At 39.1% G+C, this 22,393-nt stretch overlaps 1 protein-coding gene across 1 annotated transcript in view; it reads left to right on the top strand.

Moving 5' to 3' along the window:
- The window catches only part of pigk (phosphatidylinositol glycan anchor biosynthesis, class K), a 41,797-nt gene extending 28,767 nt beyond the window's left edge, over nucleotides 1-13,030 (top strand). Inside the window, exon 11 of the mRNA XM_084732149.1 lies at nucleotides 12,517-13,030. Coding sequence (XP_084588275.1) covers nucleotides 12,517-12,633 — 117 coding nt within the window. The 3' untranslated portion in view covers nucleotides 12,634-13,030. The remainder of the gene's footprint in view (nucleotides 1-12,516) is intronic.
- The last annotated feature ends 9,363 nt before the right edge of the window (nucleotides 13,031-22,393 follow it).

Here is a 22,393-nt window from a genome sequence, read left to right as displayed (position 1 = left end):
ACATTGACTCTGTTGTGAACAAAGGAGTCACAGTCAGTTGGCCTGGAGAAATGAAGCTGACTGCAGGCCTGAGCTCTGTCAGGCGCTTATTGAGTATCGTGATGGGAAATAGGAGGGGTCTCCACACCCAGCAACACTCTGGGAAATTGATCGCTGAGGACCGCCTCAAAAGCCTGGCAAACAGGGGCCAGTTTTAGATCTGTAGCCTGCTGCTCACATAAGAGCGCGCCATAAAGTGTGTCCATAATTTTCAACACACAGAAGCAATTGCGCTATTGAAAGCTCACTTACACAAACACACCCCATTAAGCCTCTGCCGTCTGCTACTTGGCTTCATATCTCAGCTTTCTCTGTCTTTTGTCTCTTTCTCCCCCGTATCTATTCATCTGTACGCATCTTTTTCAGTTTTTCTGTCTACCCCCTTCTCTTTTTAAATGCACCCACACGTACAACACACAAACACACTCGTCAACCCGATGACCCCTGCCAGAGATTTCGATTATCGGCTAGCTCTCCTGCTGGGTTGAAGATGGGAGTCCTGACAGACTGAGTCATCTCTCTCCCCTTCACCATAATCCATCTGCACTGCAGCAGAATGACCAATGTCCATAAAGCCTATTGACAGCTCTTCTCTTTTTGATTAGCTGTCATATTGAGCGCTTAACTCTCTGAGATATCTTCATGCCTCTGTGGCAGCGCCCTTTGTTGTTCACTGATCAGATGCACTCGTCTGAAGAACTAGATTTGATTGAATCTCATAAAATCTGATGTCTAAAATATTCCCAAGTGGTCTGATTTCACTTGCCACCAGCAGAAACAAATCTTCTTGCTGCGTTTATCTTCTAAGAAAAACATTTTTCCATTTGCCAGTAGACCAGGCGACGGCTTGTAAATAGAAAAGTCATCAGAGTGATTGACAGTGGATATATAAGGCTGTGCTGTATGGCGTCTGTATACAAACTTCCCCCTCATTGTGTACGTGGATGAGTTGATTAATGCCCTGTCACTGTTGGCAGTTGTATCGCTGGTGGTGACGGGGTGAGTCCCCTCTTCCTGCCACCTTTTCTTCCCAACCTCACACATCTCATCACATTGCCAACGCCTAATCACAATATGTTCAGTTCTGGAAATAACAAGAAAGAGCTTTTTCCCCCCCACACTCTCTTGTGTATTCTGCTTTTTTTTCCTACCTCGCTGCTGTGAGTCCTGGTCTCTGGCGTCAAATTGTTATTTGTTCTTTTGCCAGCTTGACGCCACACCATATGGCTCCAGAGAATTGAAAATGGAAACACTGAAAAATAATGCTTTGCCTCCCTCCGTTCCCTCGCCAAATCCCCCTTCCTTCACTCAGCCTGCAACACTGACACTTCTCAAAAGTGGATGCTGGGATTGTGTGGATCACAGGCCAAGGCCTCTCAGACAAGCTCCTTCTTTCATCAAATATCAATTAGAATTTGCTTTTCTGTGTTTCTTTTGCTCAGTAATTACACATGACATCGTCTAGAACAATGTTTCTTCAGCGGGGATACTAATACCTCCATGAGTGCTTTGTAGTACTCAAAGGCGCAGATCTAATTATAACTTATGTTATAGAATATGATGCATTGCTATACATTAAATTAGCCAACCGTATATAAAGTAGTTAAAATGAGTACAACCTTTACAATCTACAGCAGTAAAATGCAACATACCAAGTCATGCAGCAGTAATATTAATCAAAAAACATCAGATAAAATACTAAAACACAGACAGGTACCATTATACTGAACAATGAGTAATGCTACATTTACTTTGACACGTTCAGTGAATTTTTCTGTAATGCTGACATATTTTTTTTTGTATCTTAGTCAAGTTTAGAATCCAGAACTTTTACTTGCAATGTAGTATTTCCAACGTGGTGTATTAGTGCTCTTACTGAAGGAATAGATTTGAATGAAACATCCACTGCACCTGTGTTACCAGCCAAACCTTCTCCTTAAAGAAAGGTGGGCTTGTGTGTAACCTGTGTGACAGAGGTAGGAGGGCTTTGTTGTGAAAGTGAGCTGGCTAATGAGCTGGTATGAGTCAGGCTAAATACAATTTAAAACAGTCTAAAAGCGGAGGTCTTCCAGACACTCGCTGAAAGTCGTGAGCAGAGCAGCAAATGCCATCAGATCATCAATCATAGCAAAAAAAAAAAGCACAGTTCCTCATAACTGCTAACTAGCTAAGTTAAGTTTTCACGGACCAGCTCTGCTTTGAAGATTTCAGGACGATGTAATTATGTTACATAAACTGGGACTTTTACTTCTTTTCTATGGCAGCAAACCCAAGACACAACCTTTCAGTAATGATTATACTGTGATCTGAGCTGATCTATAGACTTAATGTCTGACTGAAGTTAAGTAACTGCCCCTCTGCAGCCACAGTGGAAGCACTGAAAACTCGAATATAACGATATGGTCATCTGCTGTATTGCACATTAATTCATACTAGAATATAATATAATCGATATATTACCCAGCCCTAGTTATTACAAAGTCCATTATTAGAACATAGGTCAGTTGAATTTATGTGAATTATTCACTTTAAAGTACCCTCTGCTCCCAGTGGTCTTTCCAGGTGGACAGGCTGTTAAACCAAACTATTCTAAAAGTAGGTCCTTTATGGTACAGTGGTGCCAGATTCGTTCACAGTAAAACTTTTGTTACATCATCACTAAGACTGTTTTCTGATTCAGTTCAATCTACAGGCACAATCAGCACGCTGATTTACTCAGTAACAGCTTTAACTAACCAGTTGTAATGAAGTATTTGCCACAGACGTACACTACACGTGTTGACTGGCCCAACACTACAGCGCTTGTTCATAGCACTTAGCAGGATAGATAAGGGACATAAACAAAACCTTCAAAAAGTTTTGTGTTTATGTGTGAAATATTTTAAAAGTGGTGCCTGCTTCTATTAAGTATATATTTCATGCTGAGTCATGCATAATTCCTAAAATAACTAGATTATAATAAGTTCAAAAAATGTAAATTTAAGTTTGATTAAGCCACATTTTACATTAAATATTACTATTTTCAATGCGGGAAGGAATGTGACCAGGAATCTAGTTTCTCTATTGAATAACTTGAGGAAAATGAATTCATTGTTGAAATGCAGCAGTAATACAGCTAAAAACACGGAGAAAGAAGTGAAAAAGAAAGCTAAAACAGAGCCAACAAAATACCGTCAGTATCAGGAAGAATATATTCTGGTGGGATTTACCTCAAAAAGCTGATACTGATGGCATCTCTTCCTATCATTGTGAAGGATTGGATTGGATTGGATTATTCACCCATTAATAGTTCACATGAGCTGGGCTGAAGGGCCGTCCACAGCAAGAACTATAACTATAAAAAATATAGTTCTAAAATCATTCTAACTAAGGATTTAACGATTTGTTTTATAGCTATAGTTCTTGATGTGGACAGTCGTGAGACAAGTTAACTTTACCTTGAACAATACCCAGCGCTTTATTGTACATCTTATTATCTGCATTTTTTTCTGTCATAAAATGTTTTGAGCTGGTCAGAGGGTCTGTGGCTAAAACCATATTTTTTTAAAAAAGTACAATACTGAAAAATATTTGAGAACCACTGGTCTGGAAAAGCAAAACATGCTTTATGAGAGAATAATACACCTGCACCTTTGACTGTACCAGTACTTGCCGGGGGCTTAAATGTCCAGGCAATACAGTGGAGTCTCCTGGCAGAGCACAACGGCTGCATGTCCTCTCATCCGGCTCCGCACAACATAAATTTTCTTTTGACCTTGGAGCGCCAGTGTTTGGCAGGGTGTTTCAGACCTCCCTCAACGACCATTAGCATCCTGCATGGCCATATTAATTAGCTCCAATCAATCAGGTGGGTAGCTGTTAATTGATTTTACTTGTGAATTGAATACGCAACACAAAGCGTGTGTAATGGAGGCAGGCTGCTTCAGTCTAAGTCCCTGTCCTTGGCAGTAGGATGTGAATGTTTCTGTCAGTGAAGGTCAGCGAACACTCGCCTCTTTTCAGCTGTTTCTCTCCTGTCGCTGGTTTCTGTGCATAATATTTTTCCTTCTCCCTTGTCTGTTTCTGTTTATCTAAAGAAGCTGCATTCCTCTCATTGAGTTTTTTTTCAGGAACTCAAAAAGGCTCAAATTTAGATATTTAGTTAATGAATTGAGGGCTGTATCAATTAGTCATTTAAGCAATTAGTTGGTAGACAGAACATTAATAATTTGAATAACAGATTATTCATTGAAGCCATTTATCAAGCAGAAATTCCAAACACTTGCTGGTTCACAAGTGTGAGGATTTGCTGCTTGCTGCTTTTTCTTTATTCTCTATAAATTTAAATTTTGTGCTAATCTGACAAAAGAAACAATCTGGAGATCCTTGGACTATGTAAACTTACCAGGGGAATATTTGTTACAATTTTGTAAATCACATTTTACACTAGTTGGAGCTATAAATAAGCCAGAATAATATATCAGCTGACATCAACCTATTACAAATATATGGGTATCAATGTATAAGTTGATAATTTACAAGAAATATTTGGACAGAAATGCTGAACACATTTTTAATGGCAAGAATAAAAAAGTCTAAAACAGGATTTGGCCTGTTCAGTACTACACTCTCAACTGTACTTCATTATACTGAGAGCTGTTATACTTTGCGCACCACCACATTTAAAAACATGTTGGGGAGGCAAATATTAGAAACACGTTTGAATAAAATGCACTCCAGTAGAACTCCACCACTAACTGGAACCAGGGACTGTGCAGTATACTGGTCACAACAGATGTTTTCGTAGCAGAAGAGATGAAATAATAGGGTAAACAGAGATTTTATCAATGATGACAGGAGTCCCACAATTTCAGTATTAATTGAAATCGATCAAAATGAGCAAAACTTCACAAGGCAGCATCACGAGAAAACATATTATTTATACATTATCAGAGAACAGGATTGCCCGATGTGTCTTGACAACGGTGGCAACTAATTTAAGCTGAAAATGTCAGACCAAGGAATACCCATTATTGATCACTGTACTTCGATCAAGGTCTAATGCAGGCAGAAATTACATTGAGTCTGTCTGTTAGAGATGACATGTAAACATTAATCCTCCCTGACAGTCATGGCAGTGATCTCGCAGGCTAAAATCAGGTGTGATCAAATGAACCAGACGCTCATTTTCGAATTCTTCATAATTATCCTGTGATCTTGAGAAAACAACTTTCATTTTGTTGTGATAAATTATCTCGCTATCTCAAAAATTTGCCCTTCGTTTCTTTGAAATAACAAGATGAATTGACCTGTTATCACAAGAAAACAAGCTTTGTTATCGAGACAAATAATTAACTTGTGATGTGAAGATAGCCGCGTTAAAAAATAATTGCAAACACGGCCGTTCTTGTCTTCCTTAGTTATCGCTGTCTTTTCTGACTTAATGTTGCCCACTTCTCTTCCATTGTCTCTCGTTTCTCTCTCCCCTCTTGACATATGCTCCTCGATCTGCTGGCTGTGCTGACGTGGCTTCCTGTCACAGTCGATCCATCTCCCTTTGCTCTTCTTCACCCAAGGGGCTTGCTCTTTCACACACATATCTATACACGCACACACACACACACACAGAGTCGCAGTCACGCACACCTCTGCCCAGCATTGTCACGGAGGTCAACTGCCCCCACTGGCCACACGCTCCAAGTCGTCTCTCATGAACATCCCCGGCCGGGCTCAACTCGACCTCCAGGTGTTTAACCCTCATCTCCTCTACTTGTCTTCCTGACGGCCGCTTTGTCACTTTGGCTGTAACTAAGAATGTCCCAACTCAGAATTTATTATGTAACACAGATCTGATGTGTGTAGAGTAATGAGAGCAGAAAAAACACACTGAATATATGATTTGGATCACATTTGTGCTGTCTGAAATCAGTGGCCATGTGATGACGGTCTGAACTGTCAGCTCAGTATTCATCTGATTATGTCAGTGTCTCGACGAGACGGATCACTGTTGTCATGGCTCTGTGTCCGCTTGACCGGAAAACATGGAGGACGACAACTCAAGCATGCCGGCAAATTTAATTGGGATTTGGGGAGTTGCTTCTGCTTCAGCTAAACTAGAACAGACGGGTCAAAATCGACCAGTGAGAGGATTCAGCATGCAATGTCAGCGAAACATTAACAGCCTCAGAGCCAATCTGCAACCATGGCTGCAAAATGGGCTTTTAACAGTGAGGGTAACCATGATTTGGGAAATTAAAAAAATTGCCAGTCATCTCAGAATGGAGGGCTGTTCAAACAAATGTCAGGGATTTTTACACAATTACCGTCAGTTAATGCAGTCTAGTTTTAACCGTCTAATGGAAGCTAGTGTTGCACAAATATAAACCCTGATTTAAGGCAAAAACTGTTAGCCACTCTAAAACCAGGCCAATCTCAGTCATGTTTCCATGGTAACAGTCAATGTTACCTGCTGACAACAGAAGCCATATTTGCATGCAAGTGTATTTTATTTGAATTTACAAATGTTATCAGTGAGATATGATGTCAAGGCTGTGCCTAACATCAGCATTTCAGAAGCAAAGCGTCTGCAGTCACATGATTTCATTTTAAATGTTAATATAGTAATACAGAAATGAAACAGATTTTAGTCAAGAATTAGACAGTCTTGTGCAACCAGTGAAAGCAGGCTTTGTTCAGACCAACAGTAGAATTGCATCAGTTCTGTTTTTGGTCTCCACCAGCTCCTGAAGGAAAAATCTGGCTCTTTAGCTGCTAAATGCTCCTATTTGTTCACCAGCTAGTCGCTAACTGTCTTTCTCTCATATCCATGATTAAATCCGCAACACAGTCAACTCGCAGTTTGTCAGTCAAATCATAGCACTTCTTCAGCTGAGGGCAACGCAGGATAACAGCATGGCAGGCTGTAAACTTAACAAACCGAGTGTTGCCTCAAAGTGACCTAACTCCAGAAATAACTGTCAGGAAACAAAGAGAAGTGATGGAAACAGAGAAGTGACGTAGAGCAGTGTGGCTTGTTTGTGTTTGCGGCTCTGATTCTGAATGCCAGTAAAGTCGACAAAAGTACTTTTGAACCACCTCTACTGCTGTCCTGTGCAAATTTACTCTTTGGCACACAGGGCTGTCAGAAGCAGGAGAGACGCTCCATGGTATTACTATATTGGTGGTGTTATATTGCAAGGGATATATCAGGGGCAGTTTCATTTCCTCTGCCGTCCACAAATTTTTCTTACAAAATATAAAACCTGTACATTTTGGGACTGGGAAAGTGTGCACACAAGAGCAATTAACAAAATTAAAAGGGAATGAAATATAAAACGAGGTTTGCTAGAGTAACAGAATATTACTGAGTCATTCATTCAAAGCTTCCAGAAAATCTGTCCGTAAGGGCTTTACATACCCACTTGGTCAAGAATTTAATGAACACATTTTTCTTCAGACCCAGAGAAAAAGCAATTCTTTAACAACATCAATATCATGTACCATATCTATCCATTCTGTGCACAAGGATTTAATAAATGAAGTATGAGCATGATGTACACTTTTTTCTATGACCATGTGAGAATCTGATGTTTCCACATAACAGATGATGAGTGAGTTCCTGTAGGTGAAACATGAAACGAATGTAGGCTGTTTCAGCGTAGTGTTGAGTGGCTGCTCTGCAGGTGTACTGTAACTTTGCAGAAGCCATGAATAATATATTTCTCATAATTGTAGGTATGGTGTGCTGAAGGAAAAAAAACATAATTTAGAGTATTTTCTAAAGAAAAATATTGATATATAAAGCACTGTGTAGGTGTTGTTTATTCAGATTTGACTGACAGTGGTCTGGCAACATGAACAAAGAGAGTCACAGCTGACAATCTTAATCCTGATTGGTGCAATTAAGCACATGACATTGCACTTTTCCATTTTTGCCCACTGAGATGAGCACGGAGAAGGAACAAATCCAGAAATCTCTCCTGTAAAATAACAGAAAATGTTCATGATAAGAAGTTGATTGTGAAAATGGGTTTTTGGGGGGGCTTTAACTCAGGGCTATTTTTGAACTAAACACCCACTTTGACATCTGCTAGTGTGGCAGACAAAGGAGACCAGACTCTCTCATCGGAGATGTTTCCCGTAGTTTCTCTCATTCGCTCACAAAAGCACCATTGACTCAGACGCTGAAAACTTTCCTTTATAGTTTGAGCTCTATTGTCTTCTGCTGCTCACTGATTGTTGAACCTCTTTCCAGCACCTAACTTGCAGCTTTGTGCCTGTAGACTCTCTCTACTGCAGACGTCTGTAGGAAAAGTGCCTGTAGCCGACTGGACGTTCGACCCATTTTACAACGTGACCGATGTGTACAACTTTTCTCTAAGTCTGAATTTAACTCCAGTCTTCTTGTTATGCCTCTGCACCTAGAACAGATGTGGCCAGAGCCGTTATGTCCAAGGATTGTTCATCCCATTCTTGTGAATGGAAAATCAAGATCATCTGGACAAAATTTCTTTAATCTTGGCTCAAATGTTCACTTGGACTCAAGGATGAACTAAGTATAATTTCAAGATCAAAGGTCACTGTGGCGTCACAAAACTTGTTTTTGGCTGTAACTGATTCCATCACACAGTCCTACACTAATTATGACAAAATTTCACACCAATGTCTAATACGATAACATGATAATGTGATGACATTTAATATGTGAAAGGTCAAAGGCTGACTTCACTGTGACATCACAATGTTCAGCTCTCAATCTCTAAATGGTAGTCTCTAAATGAAGACTGCATTTCTCACTTATTCAGTGGAATCATTCATGTCAGTATAGTGATAATTTTTTTCCAAATAATACAATTAATACCTTTTATTAAATTCCTTCTTCACATCGTATATTATGAGTCTGTGCAGATATAGATGTAATATGTAACTCGACTGGAAAGCAGAGGAATACAACTGCAAGGCAGTAATTCTAGTTTCTTCTGTTTCCATTTCACATGTGGTTATTGCCTGGCATTGTCTACCAATAAAAACAGAAAATACTTGCTAATATCTGCAGTGGGAGTGAAGCTTTAAATCAGAAGATTTTTGCCTTGGACCTCCAGCCCTGACTCTGTCCAACAATATGCCAGGAGCTCAGGGCTGATGTGTGCTGCAAACGTCTCCCTGTCTCTGCTTTAGCATTCTGTATGGCAGTGGAGCTGTATTGATTTGACTTGATTGAGCTGTTAAATAAATTTGGAGTCAGACGTAATCCAATTTTACTGCTGTCCTCAGTCCTTCCACGTTAGAAATTGGAAGCGTCGTCACGTAACCTGCAGTTCGGATTGAAAAGGCAGCCTTGAGGAGACAGTACCCTGCACACAGAGGCATGAGTACACAGCCACACACAGTTCCTGAAATTAACTTTTCGCCTCACTTACCAAGAACTATTGAACTAATAAGAAATTACAATAATGTTCACCAGCCAAAGCAATTAATATTCATTATCCTAAGAAACATGTAATCATGCCCGTTCTAAATGCTTTTGCATGAATAGAATCAGGTGCAGCGTGTTACTTTAACACTCACTGTATTATGCAGCAGGTCAAGTTCATCATCACCCCCTCTCCATGAGCTGAGATAATTCTGCTTTGTAAAGCAGGAGAGAGCCATTGAGAAACCTGTTTGAGGCAGAGCCATTGTTTTTCTTTGATTTGATAGGCTGATGGACAGAGACTGTGCAGCAGACAGGCTTTGAGAAACAGGAAAAACTGGATTTTAACTGAAGTGTTCAAAGGTCACAGATCTTAGCCAGTTGTCTGGACATTTTGGCTGCCAAAGACCCATTTTACTGGCCTTTACTGGCCGTGCTTAGTGGGTGGTAATTTCAACACTGCACATATTTGAAGCACTTTATAGCATTGTGCCAGTCTCTTATTTGTACTGCAAAGGAGTCCGCTGTACATATGCCAATTCAGCGGTTCTCAAACTCCCATAAAAAAGGAAATTCAGCAAAATATTAGATGTCCGACTGAGTTGGTCGGAATCAATTTACGTATAAATTGCAAAGCAGTTAGACAGTTTCAGTGCTGAAATGCCAGCAGTCATCAGGATTATAGTGTTAGTTATATTAGCTATATTATAGTGCCTATAGTATCAAAACAGTGCATTTAAAAGTTTTATTCCATCTTTTTATTGATGTTCTGAAACACGACTGAACTGTGCTGAAGTTTGAAGTATTGATTTTTGTGGAAATTAAGGAATTTGAGGATGCTCGGGGGCACTAAAACTAAAGAGTGACTGAGGGATACTTGAATATGGTATCACAAGCTGCTTTAATTAATTTTTGGCCACGAGGCAGAAAAACTTGTTAGCAAACGTTTGCAAATTGCCTTCTAATCATACAGTCTGTGCTTCAGACCCAGACACGGAGCAACATTATCATTCACAAATGAAGAAAAAGCTTACCACACATAAAAAAAAAAACACAACTTAGAACTTCTGTGTATTTATTTACTTTTCTTTTCTTTGCCTGCAGCAGCACTTGACTCAGTTATACTTCTACATTTTGTTTTTACTTTGTATTATTTGTTTTTAATCGTATTTCTGCTCACCTGATGAATGTGATGGTGTGGGGCTGGATATTATGAGACATTTTTAAGATATATCTGAGTTTCAGTTAGGGAATTTTCTTAGCGACTAATTTTCCTGGCAGTTAAATGGAAATTTTAGACTAATTGACTTGTCTAAATGTAAGAAAACACAAAGAAAACAGTCAAAATGCAGCACAATTGTATGATCTATGTGAAGTGATTTATTTATTTTTCTGTTATTTACTGTTTTACTTGCCCTATGGAGATCATAAATGCCATAAATAAAATTGCACTCATTGAGGTTGGTTTTGAAATAAATGTTAAATTGCTTTTTATTCAGAAAAAAATGCTGGATAATACTTCTGGTGCCGACTAGTGAGGGTTTAGCAGACTAATCGCACATCACTAGTTTTGGTACCAGTAGGAAAAACTGAAATTTTATTCTGCAAAACTTTTTTCATTGAACCAAAGACGCAAAAAGGCTTAAATGCTTTCTGAACAGTAATAAGTATAGCAACTGTCTCTAAATTAAATTTGCCTGAGATTGGCAAAACTTTGATTTGAACTGAAACTCAAAGGATAAGTGGAAGACAAATGTGACAAGACATTAAATGTCGGCTTACTTATTAGACAGTTTTTTATACTCAAAGCTGATGACACATGCTGATCTGCCTTTTGACCCTGTTTTAGTTTCAACCAGCTCCTGGGAAAAGTAGCTGGGTCAGTGTGTAAGAAGCACGACTGTGTCCACCAGCTCTGTTTGTTTGGCACCAGGCAAGTTGTACAGTGGCGTTATTAAAGCTTTTAATGGAAACAGCCATCTACAGGAGAGAAGTGAGAGCTATATAGTAAATGTGCTGTAAAATCCAAACAATGAGCGAAGACTTGTAGAGCTTCATAGTTTAGTGAGAATTATGTGTCATATTAACATTATTATAAGATGATATTGATTAATACAAGTTTCATTTGATCCACATGCTGCATGACAGATAAGTTTGTGTCATGTCTTATGGCAAAAGTTGTGAGTAATGATGATCTCAGACCGGGCTTTCACACCAGCGTCTAATCCTCCAGGTCCTGTCAGTCTCCTGTCAGCTCGGCTCCAACTCCTGATGTAGTGTGTGAGTGTGTGTGTGTGTATGTACATGTGTGTCAATCCAATATAAAGTAAATGTACACTAGGTGCTGTAGTTGCGCTCCGAGAAGCTATAGAGACACGGATCTCGTAGGTATTTGTGTAGCAGCTTTACTGTGCTGAATGTCGTCCTGTTGTGTGTGTGTACAGTTTGTGACTCAGGCGGCAGACTTGGAGCGCGTGCTGTGTGTTCATCCTCTTTGCCAAGTCTCGGGGTTTTGGCTTTGGGGGATGCCTCTGACGGGTGATTTCTTGACTGGATAATGGCAGCTTGCGTAGCGAGGGATAACAGAAATCTCTTAAGTGCGTCCTCACTGCCTATCTATAGCTTTGTCGCCAGCGGAGGAGTTAGGAAGATTTTTTAGAGGTTAAATCTCATCTCTCCACAGAATATTGCTGCCGCATTAGCATATAAATGTGCTCCTTGTGAGATGCATGTTTAATACGGGGGAGATTTAAAAGTATAATCATACACAAAGTGATGATGTGGCAGTGAATGGGACAAACACAAGACAGGGGAGGTGTACTGATGAGCTTTACCACCCGCTTTTTGTGTGAACCTTTGTGTTTGTGCGTGTGACACGGCACAAAGTGTGTGAGGAGATAAAGTGAGTGTATATGTGTCTCTGTGCCCGCCTGCCTGTGTGAATGACAGAACAATCAGCAGTAGCGTCAACAGGAGAAATATACACACTATTACTAACCTGCAACACCCCCCCACCTCCCGCTTTCCTCCCCCCATCCCCACATCACCTTACCTCGCCCCCCAACCCACCCCCCCTCTCTGTTCAGAAACCAAAGCAGAAAGACTGGCATCCCCCTGATGGCTTCATCCTGGGCCTGTGGACTCTAATCCTCCTGGTGTTTTTCAAGACGTACGGCATCAAGCACCTCAAACACATCTTCTGAGGCCTCAGCATTTTACGCCACTGGATATCTGAGGACATGAAGCTGCAGACTGAGCTTTTACTGACGGGACATTAGAGGGACGGTGCAGTTTGTGACAGGCTTATATTCCCGAAAATGGAAAGGAGATGTATGGCACCACAACCACTTGGCAAGAGACTGGGTGATTCAATTGGTGCCTTTTTCCTGTTGGATGATTGCTCTCTGCTGATGGAATGTAAACATATTTGTGTTATCCCAGATGTGATGTGAGAAGGGACAAATACTTGAAAGTCAAGCATCAGATATGCGAAGCCTCAACTCTGCACGGCCATTTTTACCCTTTTTATGTGTTTTTTCTGACAAGGACATCAACTTAAAGGGATTGTTCAGATTACTTGAAGTGGGGATGTATAAGGTACTTATTGTATTGCCTACAGTAGGTATGTAAGAAAATATCAATACACTTCTGTATCGCGATATTTTGTTTTGGGATACTGTATCAATTCTCAAACACATTTTTACACTTTTACCTTTATTTACCCAGATATCCCATTGAGATTGAAAATCTCTTTTACAAAGAGAGACCTGGCCAAGGTAGCAGCTGCACAAAATCACAGCATATTCAAATGCAACAAATACAACAGGATATGGTATGACAAAAATCCACAATAAAACAAGAACAGATATTCAAACATAGCGGCCTGTCAAGGAAAACAAGCACATCTTCGTCACCACGTTCCTAACAATGCCCTTAAATTCAACAGTGGATTCGCGTGTATCTAATTTTAGAGCTTTCTGTAAATTGTTCTGTGGTGCATAGAAGAAAATGTAGTTTTCCTCAGACCTTTCAAAAACCAAGGTACATCAAAAAGTTGACTGTTGTGAAAGTAACATTTTTTAGCTCAGATTTGATTTTTATATAGAGGTGTGTTCTTGATATGATGACAGTTTTCCTAAAATTAGATTTAAAAAACAGCAATAATATATTACATTGCCCACACAATGAACAACAACATAAATTGCAATAAATTAAAACTTGACACCCGTATCATGATTTGCATTGTATTACCATATTCTTTTCATTACACAGCCCTAACCTACAGTAGGTGGTAGTCAACATGCTCCCAATTTGGAGATGCAGTGAGGAGTACCAGCATGAAAGATAAGCAATATACTGCTGTGGACAGGGTCAGCAACAAAATATGTTTAAGTGACTTAAAAAAGCCCCACCTATAAAACCCGGCATTACATAAATCAAATATCACTCTCGCCAAACCAACCAGACTGCATTGCAGAACACGGGAGTTGTTTGTCTACTGCTGCCTTGATCTGTTTGTTTGTATTTTTGTGTGACTTTGGTGAATCTGAACGAACCGTCTAAAACACCAAAGACACACAATAACACAAAACAACGGATAGACACAGCAATCCTTACATTTTGAAAGGTAAAATGACTGATTTTGCTTATGGAGTCTGGTTGGTTTATAGTTTATATAATGGCGGTTTCCTGTTGGAAAAAAATATCTGACAGCAAGAAGAAGTGGTGAAAATGCTCTAAAAATAGTGTACACTTAAACTGAGAGTGCTCACCCTGTCCACAGCAGTACATTGCTCAACTTCCTGCACCAGTACTCCTGCTGCTTCTCCAAACTGAGGGTGTGCCGACCGCCATCTACTGCAAGCAATACACTAACTAAATATAAATACCTCATACAATCCCTCTTCAAATAATCCAAACTATCCCTTTAATACTTATTTCTTTTTGTGTCAAAAGTTCTGTTTTGTAAGCCATTCCATAATTGTGTTGATTTGGTTAAAAATGCACTGAATCGAGTCAGCAGATAAGAATTTAATTTATTTTCCAGAGCGTGCCGCTCTGCATATTTCAGCAGCAGCTTTTTTGTTTAAGTGCTACTCAGAGCGTCTGCCCGGTCACAAAGAGAAAATGTGGGACGAGGGCAGGCTGATTGGCTGTGAGTGGGCTGTGGAGAGATTACTATTTAATGTCTCCCTTGTCCATATACATTACACCCCTTGACCGTCATATCACGCTTGTGAAGGATAACAATCGCACATAATCCCATCTCGCATGATGGACCCATCCACTTTGCCATTCACCAAATTGCCCTCCCTGTGGAAACATCCATTAGCTCCCCAGCCGTGTACTCCACTGATTGTATTCTGGGTGATGGACAGCTATTTCCCCGGCCATTCCACGTCTCACACTACAGCGGCGATAAGTGAGTGATAACCTAGTAAGCCGCTGGCCGTCCCACATGAATCTCCTCTGTGCTGGGATGTGTTTTCCTCCTTTTTTCCTTCCCTTTCTCTCCATGTGTAACCATTCTGCATTAGGCTCATTGTTGGGGGGAGTGACTGATGCTCAAAGCATATGGATTGAACCTGCGGTAGTTTATCTTTGCTCCTTGGCGCTAGGACCCGCCCATCGGGTGCCCGCTGCCACTCTCCCTCGCGGCTGAAGTGGAAAATAGATGGAGTTGGAAATTGAACCATATGTATCGGAAGGCAGCTGCTGCGTCAGCCACCAAGTACCTTTTCTTATACATTATTTATGCAACGCTTATTTCTGCTTCCTTTTTCCTCCCGGTTTCTTATTTCTTGTAATCTTATTCCCCTTTCAGAGAGAGCAAGCTCATTTTATTTCCCTCAATTGGCTGGATTTTGATACCCTGAATAAAGATGAAACACTGGATCAAAGGGATGTATTTGCGTCTTTAACTGCATGTTTCATTATTATATATTGAGTTTCCTTAATTACTCTGTAATACTGTTTCAAGTTCTGCCTTTACTGTTGCAAACCCTTGAAGATATGCCTGGCAGAGCCCAGTCTAAGCTCATTTTATACCACAAAGACATCCTTGAAATCGGTGCTGCTTGAGTTGACTTACACACCTGCTCTGTTGTTTTCTCACTGGAAACATTTCAAACAATCCACGGAGGTTTTTAAATGTTGTTTTCTTTCTGTTCTAGTCTTGTATTTCAAAAGAGGGAGCAGTCGTTGGATCCGAGCCTCCATATACAATCGGTGTGTACCAGGCTGGCAGCAGATTCAATAGAAATTAAAGCCAGCCGATCTCAGATGGATTTGTTTGTTCTTAAACCCACTTCAAAATTGACTCCATCTCCTCTGCGCCTCTCGTTCCTACTTCAGCACTCGCAGATGGAATTGAATACACTCAGCCTTTCAGTGTGGTGATGTACTCTCCCCGTCTCCTCTGTCACTATGGTTTCCCTATGCTAATAAAGATCAGCATCTGTCTTCCTTCACACCTCACTTCGTGGGGAGAAACCGGTGACAGGACAATATTAGAGCAGCCGTCTCCAAAGAGGCAGAGAGATTTCAGGCTGAAGAGTCAGGCAGGGGTGCTCTGAATGTGTCACACAGGTTGTTCAAACAACGAACGGCATCGGGATTCACCCGTGAGCGCACACACATACGCCGGTTGTCTTTAGAAGTGGAACAACGTCGACATTAGCCCCATGTGGCAGCCTGCTAAATTTAATGATTTATGCACAAACAAACACAAGCACGCACATGCTGTTCTGGAGACGGTGTGTGTGCGCCTGACAGGTTGTCCAATTTCCATGGAAACTCTGGATTTCCCACTGCTTGCCTGTCAGTGAGCCTTTGTAATGTCAATCATTCCCAGGAATGATAACAGTAATTTTAGCAGTCACAGATTTTCATTCTCATCTGCAACAATAGCTGTGGCATAAATCACTCAGTGGTACTCACTTACTGTGTTTTTAAATCTTAAATGCAGCTTTTTCTTTAACTCTGAGCAAGAAAACAATAAAAAGGAAGAGGAGAAAGTGTCACACTCTGATGGTGGTTGCCTAGACAGAAAGTCTGGTAATAAATATGAACAGCTTCCTCTCCCTTGTTCAGACTGCATTGTTTGAAATTCATGCGTTTATGCAAAGTCGATTTTGGGCCGAGTATAAACTAAGAAAGCAAAGAGAATTCAAATGAAGGACTGCAGATACAAACATAATTTGTAGCGTGAGAATGGGAAACAGTTTTTGGCATGTTAGACTGCATGATAAATATTAAAACTGATGAGACTGGAAGATCATTTTTGGCCTGGAGATAGTACTAGATTGTTTTATCAGCTGCTGTTTCCAAGGTCAAGTCTCAACAAGCAGTCCTTAAAGTTTATTTCTGGGGTGTAATAATACAGGAAATTTTGACCAATCACAGGACGCAGAGAACATTGATTGTTGGTTCTCATTTCATTTGAGTAATAAGACTCAACAATCAACCATCTTTCTCCAAAATAAATAACTGCACCTTTATAGTACTCAGACAAATATAAATTTGAACGCTGACAGTTCCATGATCTCCCATCTTCTGAGGAAGATTCTGTGATTCGACTGAAAGCTCTAGAACAGCTGCTAAATGGACCTGCAGGTGAGTTTGTTCCATTAATCAAAATTTATGTGCAATGTATTGACTTGCTTGGTAAAATCACTAAACACCTTTACAGTGTAATGACCATGTAAATATTAATTTTGATGCCTGTCAGCACATGTTGTCATCGACTGGAGTGGTTACAACTCAGCTCAACCATCTGCATGGCAACCGAAGTCCAGCTGTTGAAGACGAGATGTTGGTCAAAGCTCCAGAAAATGCTGGTGAGTAGACCATGACGTAAGATTTTTGTTTGTTTGTTTGTTTTTTGATTTGATTGTGATAAAACTACAATCTTAAATTAAGTCTACACTTAATTCCAGATCCACTTTGTTTGAACCAGTCCAACAGTATCAAATCAATTCATGTTAATGAATCAACATTACGTTACTGAGCACCAGTTGGTATGATACCAAAGACAAATTGTACAAAACCTGTGCTTTTGTTAACAAAAAATGAAAAGCAGCATGCAAAACGTCGGGGTTGAAAAACTTTCAATTTAATTTGACATTTGAAGTTTTACAAGGGACGGTAAGTCAAGGCTAATATTAAAATAGTTAGTGAGCTAAAGCTAAGCTAACTTAAGCCCTAGGTAACTCACAAGTACATTATGACTTGTTTAGGACTTAAAACTCAGGTTTACTATTTAAGACTTGGCCATAAACTTTCCTGTCTTGACTTTTGAGTGCAAAGAATTGTGACTTACTTGTAAAACAACGACTTTGTTCAACCTCTGGTGCCAACACAAGTAATTGTCAATTATCAGAAAGCAATTTTGAAAATGGATAAAGTCAAATTAGTATCAAGTAAACATTGCAAATATTCGCTGGTTCCATCTTAGGTATTGTGCTTTTCCATGTTTAATCTGATTATAAATTGACTTTAGATTGTTAATCTGACAAAAGATATTTTTAAGACATTTTGAGCTGGAAAAGCATCTTTTATCTATTTTCATTTTCAGAGCAGAAAGGTCAGTTGAAAAGTCAGTTTCCTCACAAAAGGACTTAGTAGGTATTAAAAACTCTTAAATATGATTTGCAAAATTCTTATATATTTTATGTTGCCTTCCGTAGGCAGCAGTGTTAGTTATAAAATGTTTTTATATCTCATTGTAGATCGTTGAGACATTATACATGTAACTAACAGCAGGATTCTTGTGGTTTGTTTTTCCAATAAACTTTAAGAATCATATTCAATGGATTAATCCATCTATCCGTTTTTTTCTGCTTATCTGGGTCCAGAACATGTTGATTTAATTAATTATATCATTAATTGTTGTGATATACTACAGGGAATGGTATGTCTGTGGTAAGTGTGGTAACTATTAAATTACATTCTATGTGGTGTTAAAAAGGATTTATTCTTAAATTCAACTTGCTGCATAAATCCTGTTTATAGATCGAACAGTACACATTATTAAAAAAAAAACAAGAGAAACACATTATTTTTCAGCCCTGTTCAGAATTTTTGCTATTATACTTTATAATTAGCCACCGGTCGTCTTATTGCATATGAAGTACGTTTTATTGAACTCCACGGTCTAATTATTAAAGTGTTCATGACCCTCTCCCAAATGCTTGATTTCTTTTCATCATCTTATAATGTTACCTTGATCTGTGTGCTTTGCCTTCAGGTGATGTGACAGTAATATTTTATTTTTTTACTAAATCATGCTCCAGCGTTCAGTTCTGAATACAGTCAGGGATCTGTCTTTTGCTCAGGGGAGTAATGGCCTTGTATCTCTGCCTGTCTTTCATTATTATTTCAGTATGACACAGCCTGATGTCACAACCACACAGATGGAGAGAGATTGAAAAGTAAAAATGGCAGCTGTCGTCAGTGGAGGGTGAAGGTGAGTCACCGGCCTTCCATACAAAGCCTCCATGTTTCAGCTTCCTTTCTGATAACTACAAGACAAACACAGACAGAATCCTCTAATTTTATCGCTCATGTTTTATCGTTTTGTTACTGTTACGTACAGAAAAAACTGAATGCAGGATGATTGATAAAAAGTATTTTATTGAGTGGAATGATACATTTTCATTATGTGCAAAAAAGAAGAAAAGAAAGAAGAACATCAGTGTGAAATGTTCAGTTAGTTGATCAACGGAAGATTAATTGGCAATAGCCGATTAATAGTTTGATATTTTGGTAAATGTGTTCTCTTGCTGAGAGTTAGATGTTCAGTTTGAGTCCAGTGTCGGGTCTGGACAGTAAACATGTGGCTGGAGTTAGTGGCCAGTAGTACCTAGTGGCCAGTAGTACCTAGTACCACTTTTAAAGTTCACTAATTGGTAATACTTTGTAATAACCATCATTATTAAATGGTAAATTGAAAAGTAATTAAACTTTAGTTTATACCTATTTAACCGCTCACAAACAATTAAATAGTAATTATGTTTACTAATTATTAGAAGTGCTATAAGTTATTTTATTTTATAGTTTATGATTTATTTAGTTAGTGTATTGTTGCACACATTATAACTCTGTGTATGCTATATTAAGTATTTGTTAACCCTCTATGGTACCGTATTACCTCCAAGTAACATGCCCATTTTTGGCCGTTTACACTCACAAGACATTTTCAATTATGGTGCAATACTTAAAAAAAAAAAAAAAAAAGAGGCGGGAGCTTCAAAAAACTAACAGCAGTGTTTTAATTTGTCACATGACTCCGGAGGTCATTTTGAATCCCTTATTTGCAGCTTTCATAACATTCAGCTCCATAACCTTTCGACAAAAACAGTCTGAAGATGTTTTTTTTCAGTCAGTCTACAATATTGAAAAAAATTCACATTAATAAATTGGTAAAGTTTATTTTTTTTTATTATTCAATGTTCTTTATTTGATAGTTAATCATGGAAAACTGTTAAACTGTAAATGTTGCCTTGAGGTTAACACCATACCATTAAGAATTTCCACCATGACATTTTAGTACTGTATATTTAGTTTTCTATACTTTTCGTACTGTATATTTAGCATTTAAATGTAACATAGATGGTCAAACACTGAAATGTGACTCACTATCTCGTTTTGAAGACCGCTATAATTTAGTTTGATAGATTTTTGATTTCAAGTTTGACGAAATATGTCTAGACTCTTCGACACATTGACTCCCACAGGCTGTTCCACAGCAGTACAATGTTGCCTGAGGGTAACGCAATGAAAAGAGTTCAATGTTTTCAATTTCAAATGGCATAAATTTTAAACTGGTGAGGCAACTGAATATTTTCCATTAGTATTGTAATAAATTATATTTAAATTTTAAATATTTTTTATTCCTTAACGTTATTTTTACTGTACAAACTTGACATATGCATCAATCTTTTCATCTTACTCTCTGCAGGAAAGCCCACAATCATACTTCTCAAAATGTCAAACTGTTGCTTTAAGTTATTTATGAAGCAAACATTTCAGATTTCACGCTTTCAAATGTGTTTCTCTGTTTTATATGACTGTAAATAGAAAACCTTAAGGTTTGGGACTGTTGTTTTTACAAAACAAACAATCTGAAAATGTCACCTTGGGCTCTTTGAAGTTGTGATTGGCATTTCTCTCCGTTTTCTGACATTTTAGAGTCCAAGCATTTCATCAAACAGAAACAGTCAGTAGTTGCAGCCCTAAACAACATACTATGATTCAGTTAATTAGGCAGAAAAACAAAAATATTCAAGTGCTTATACAAACACAGTGTGTGCACAGCCATTTGCAGATGAGCCAACATCTCGGCAAAATAAACACATACTTTAACTCAGTCTTTGCTTCAGTACAAAGTCAGCAGCAGGACTCCGAGCCGGACCACATACAGTACAGCTGCATCTCTCCTGCAGCTGTTTGTGATGCATGAAAAGAAATCGGCTCATCTCCGCCGAGGAAACATGATGAGAAACAAATTCTTGTGGTGTGAGAGCACCTATGTATCTGACCCACAGCATCCCTCCTCTCATTACTCACATTACAGAGATGAGGGCAGAATCAATAGGGACTTAGCACCAGGATGTATCATTAAGATAACTGCACGTCTCATGTCTCATCACTCCAGACTGACAACCTGATTCTTATTCATGGAGGAGGAGAGAAGAGGGGAAAATAGAGGATCTCTGAGAGAGGAAGGGGCAGTCTTACAAGTAGAATATACTCCATCAAATGAAATGAGAGTGCACATAAAACACAATTGGGAGCGAGAGAGGAGAAGAATGACAGATCACATACTCATCAGTTTCACACAAAAAAAAAAAGCGAAAAAAAAAAACCTGTAATTCTCCTGTGAGGCGATTCAGGCTGACGGAAGCAGCAGCAGATGAATATAGCAGGATGGATGCTGCTACTGCATCCCTGCGCTCGATCTTAATCTCCCACTTGTCTTGTGTGACACAGCTGTGCATTTACATGGAAATCCAGCTTGTAGCTATATAAATCGCGCTATTAACTGGTGACAGAAGCCGACAAAGCTTTATGATGCATACAGACAGAGCTGGGCAGGTGCACACGCATGAGATGAAACCTACAGGTTAATGTTACACACTTGTTGTTTGGCTTTTGCAAAGTTTGAGGACTTGACTTTGCATTTGCAAAGTTAGATGGCACTTAAAAGGGACAGGTCACCCCCAAAATCAAAAATACATGTTTTCCTCCTACCTGTAGCGCCATTTATCCATCTAGATTGTTTTGTTGTGAGCTGTTGAGTTTTGGAGACATCGGCCTTCTCAGATATAATGGGACTAAATGTCTGCTCCCTTCCTACTAGAAAGAAAGTAGTTCCTACATGAAACTGCTCACAACAAGGTCTGTGGATTGTCTTGAGTAACTGGCTCATGATTTCTGGAGAGAGACAGTGGTGTTGAGTTTTTCAAATGTATTTTTTTGGCACTTTGAGCAGCACTATCCAAGTACCAAAACAGACTTCTCTTCTGCAGATATCTCCAAAATTAGACAGCTCACACCAATACAATCTAAATGTATAAACAGCACTACAGGTAAGAGAATTAATCTAATTTTGGGGTTGCCTGTCCCCTTTTTAAAGGAGAAATCTAAAACATATTTAGTGTAATAAATCAAAATGACCATGATATCTTATCAGAGTAAGGAAACGTACCAAATTGAAATACTTCTTTCTCTGACAACGATGATACTGCGGCAGTGTCCTCCTTTGAAATTTCTATTCTGGCCCATAACTTACGTTTTTGTTTGCTTGTTTCTCGTCGATTAGAGTCAAAATTAATGGTGAATGTTTTTTGAGTAAGAAAGTGTCCGTTTGTGTGTGTGTTTTCAGAGCAGTTGGCTTTTGTTCTCAGGATAACAGGCCTAGTTTTACACTGACAATTGATGGTTATGAACAGCTGATCAACA

Source organism: Lutjanus erythropterus, chromosome 12 (assembly GCF_056507025.1).
Source record: "Lutjanus erythropterus isolate fLutEry1 chromosome 12, fLutEry1.hap2, whole genome shotgun sequence".
In the NCBI taxonomy this organism is placed as follows: Eukaryota; Metazoa; Chordata; class Actinopteri; order Lutjaniformes; family Lutjanidae; genus Lutjanus; species Lutjanus erythropterus.
The sequence above is the reverse complement of the archived record's forward strand: the minus strand, read 5'-3'. Positions and strand labels throughout refer to the sequence as shown.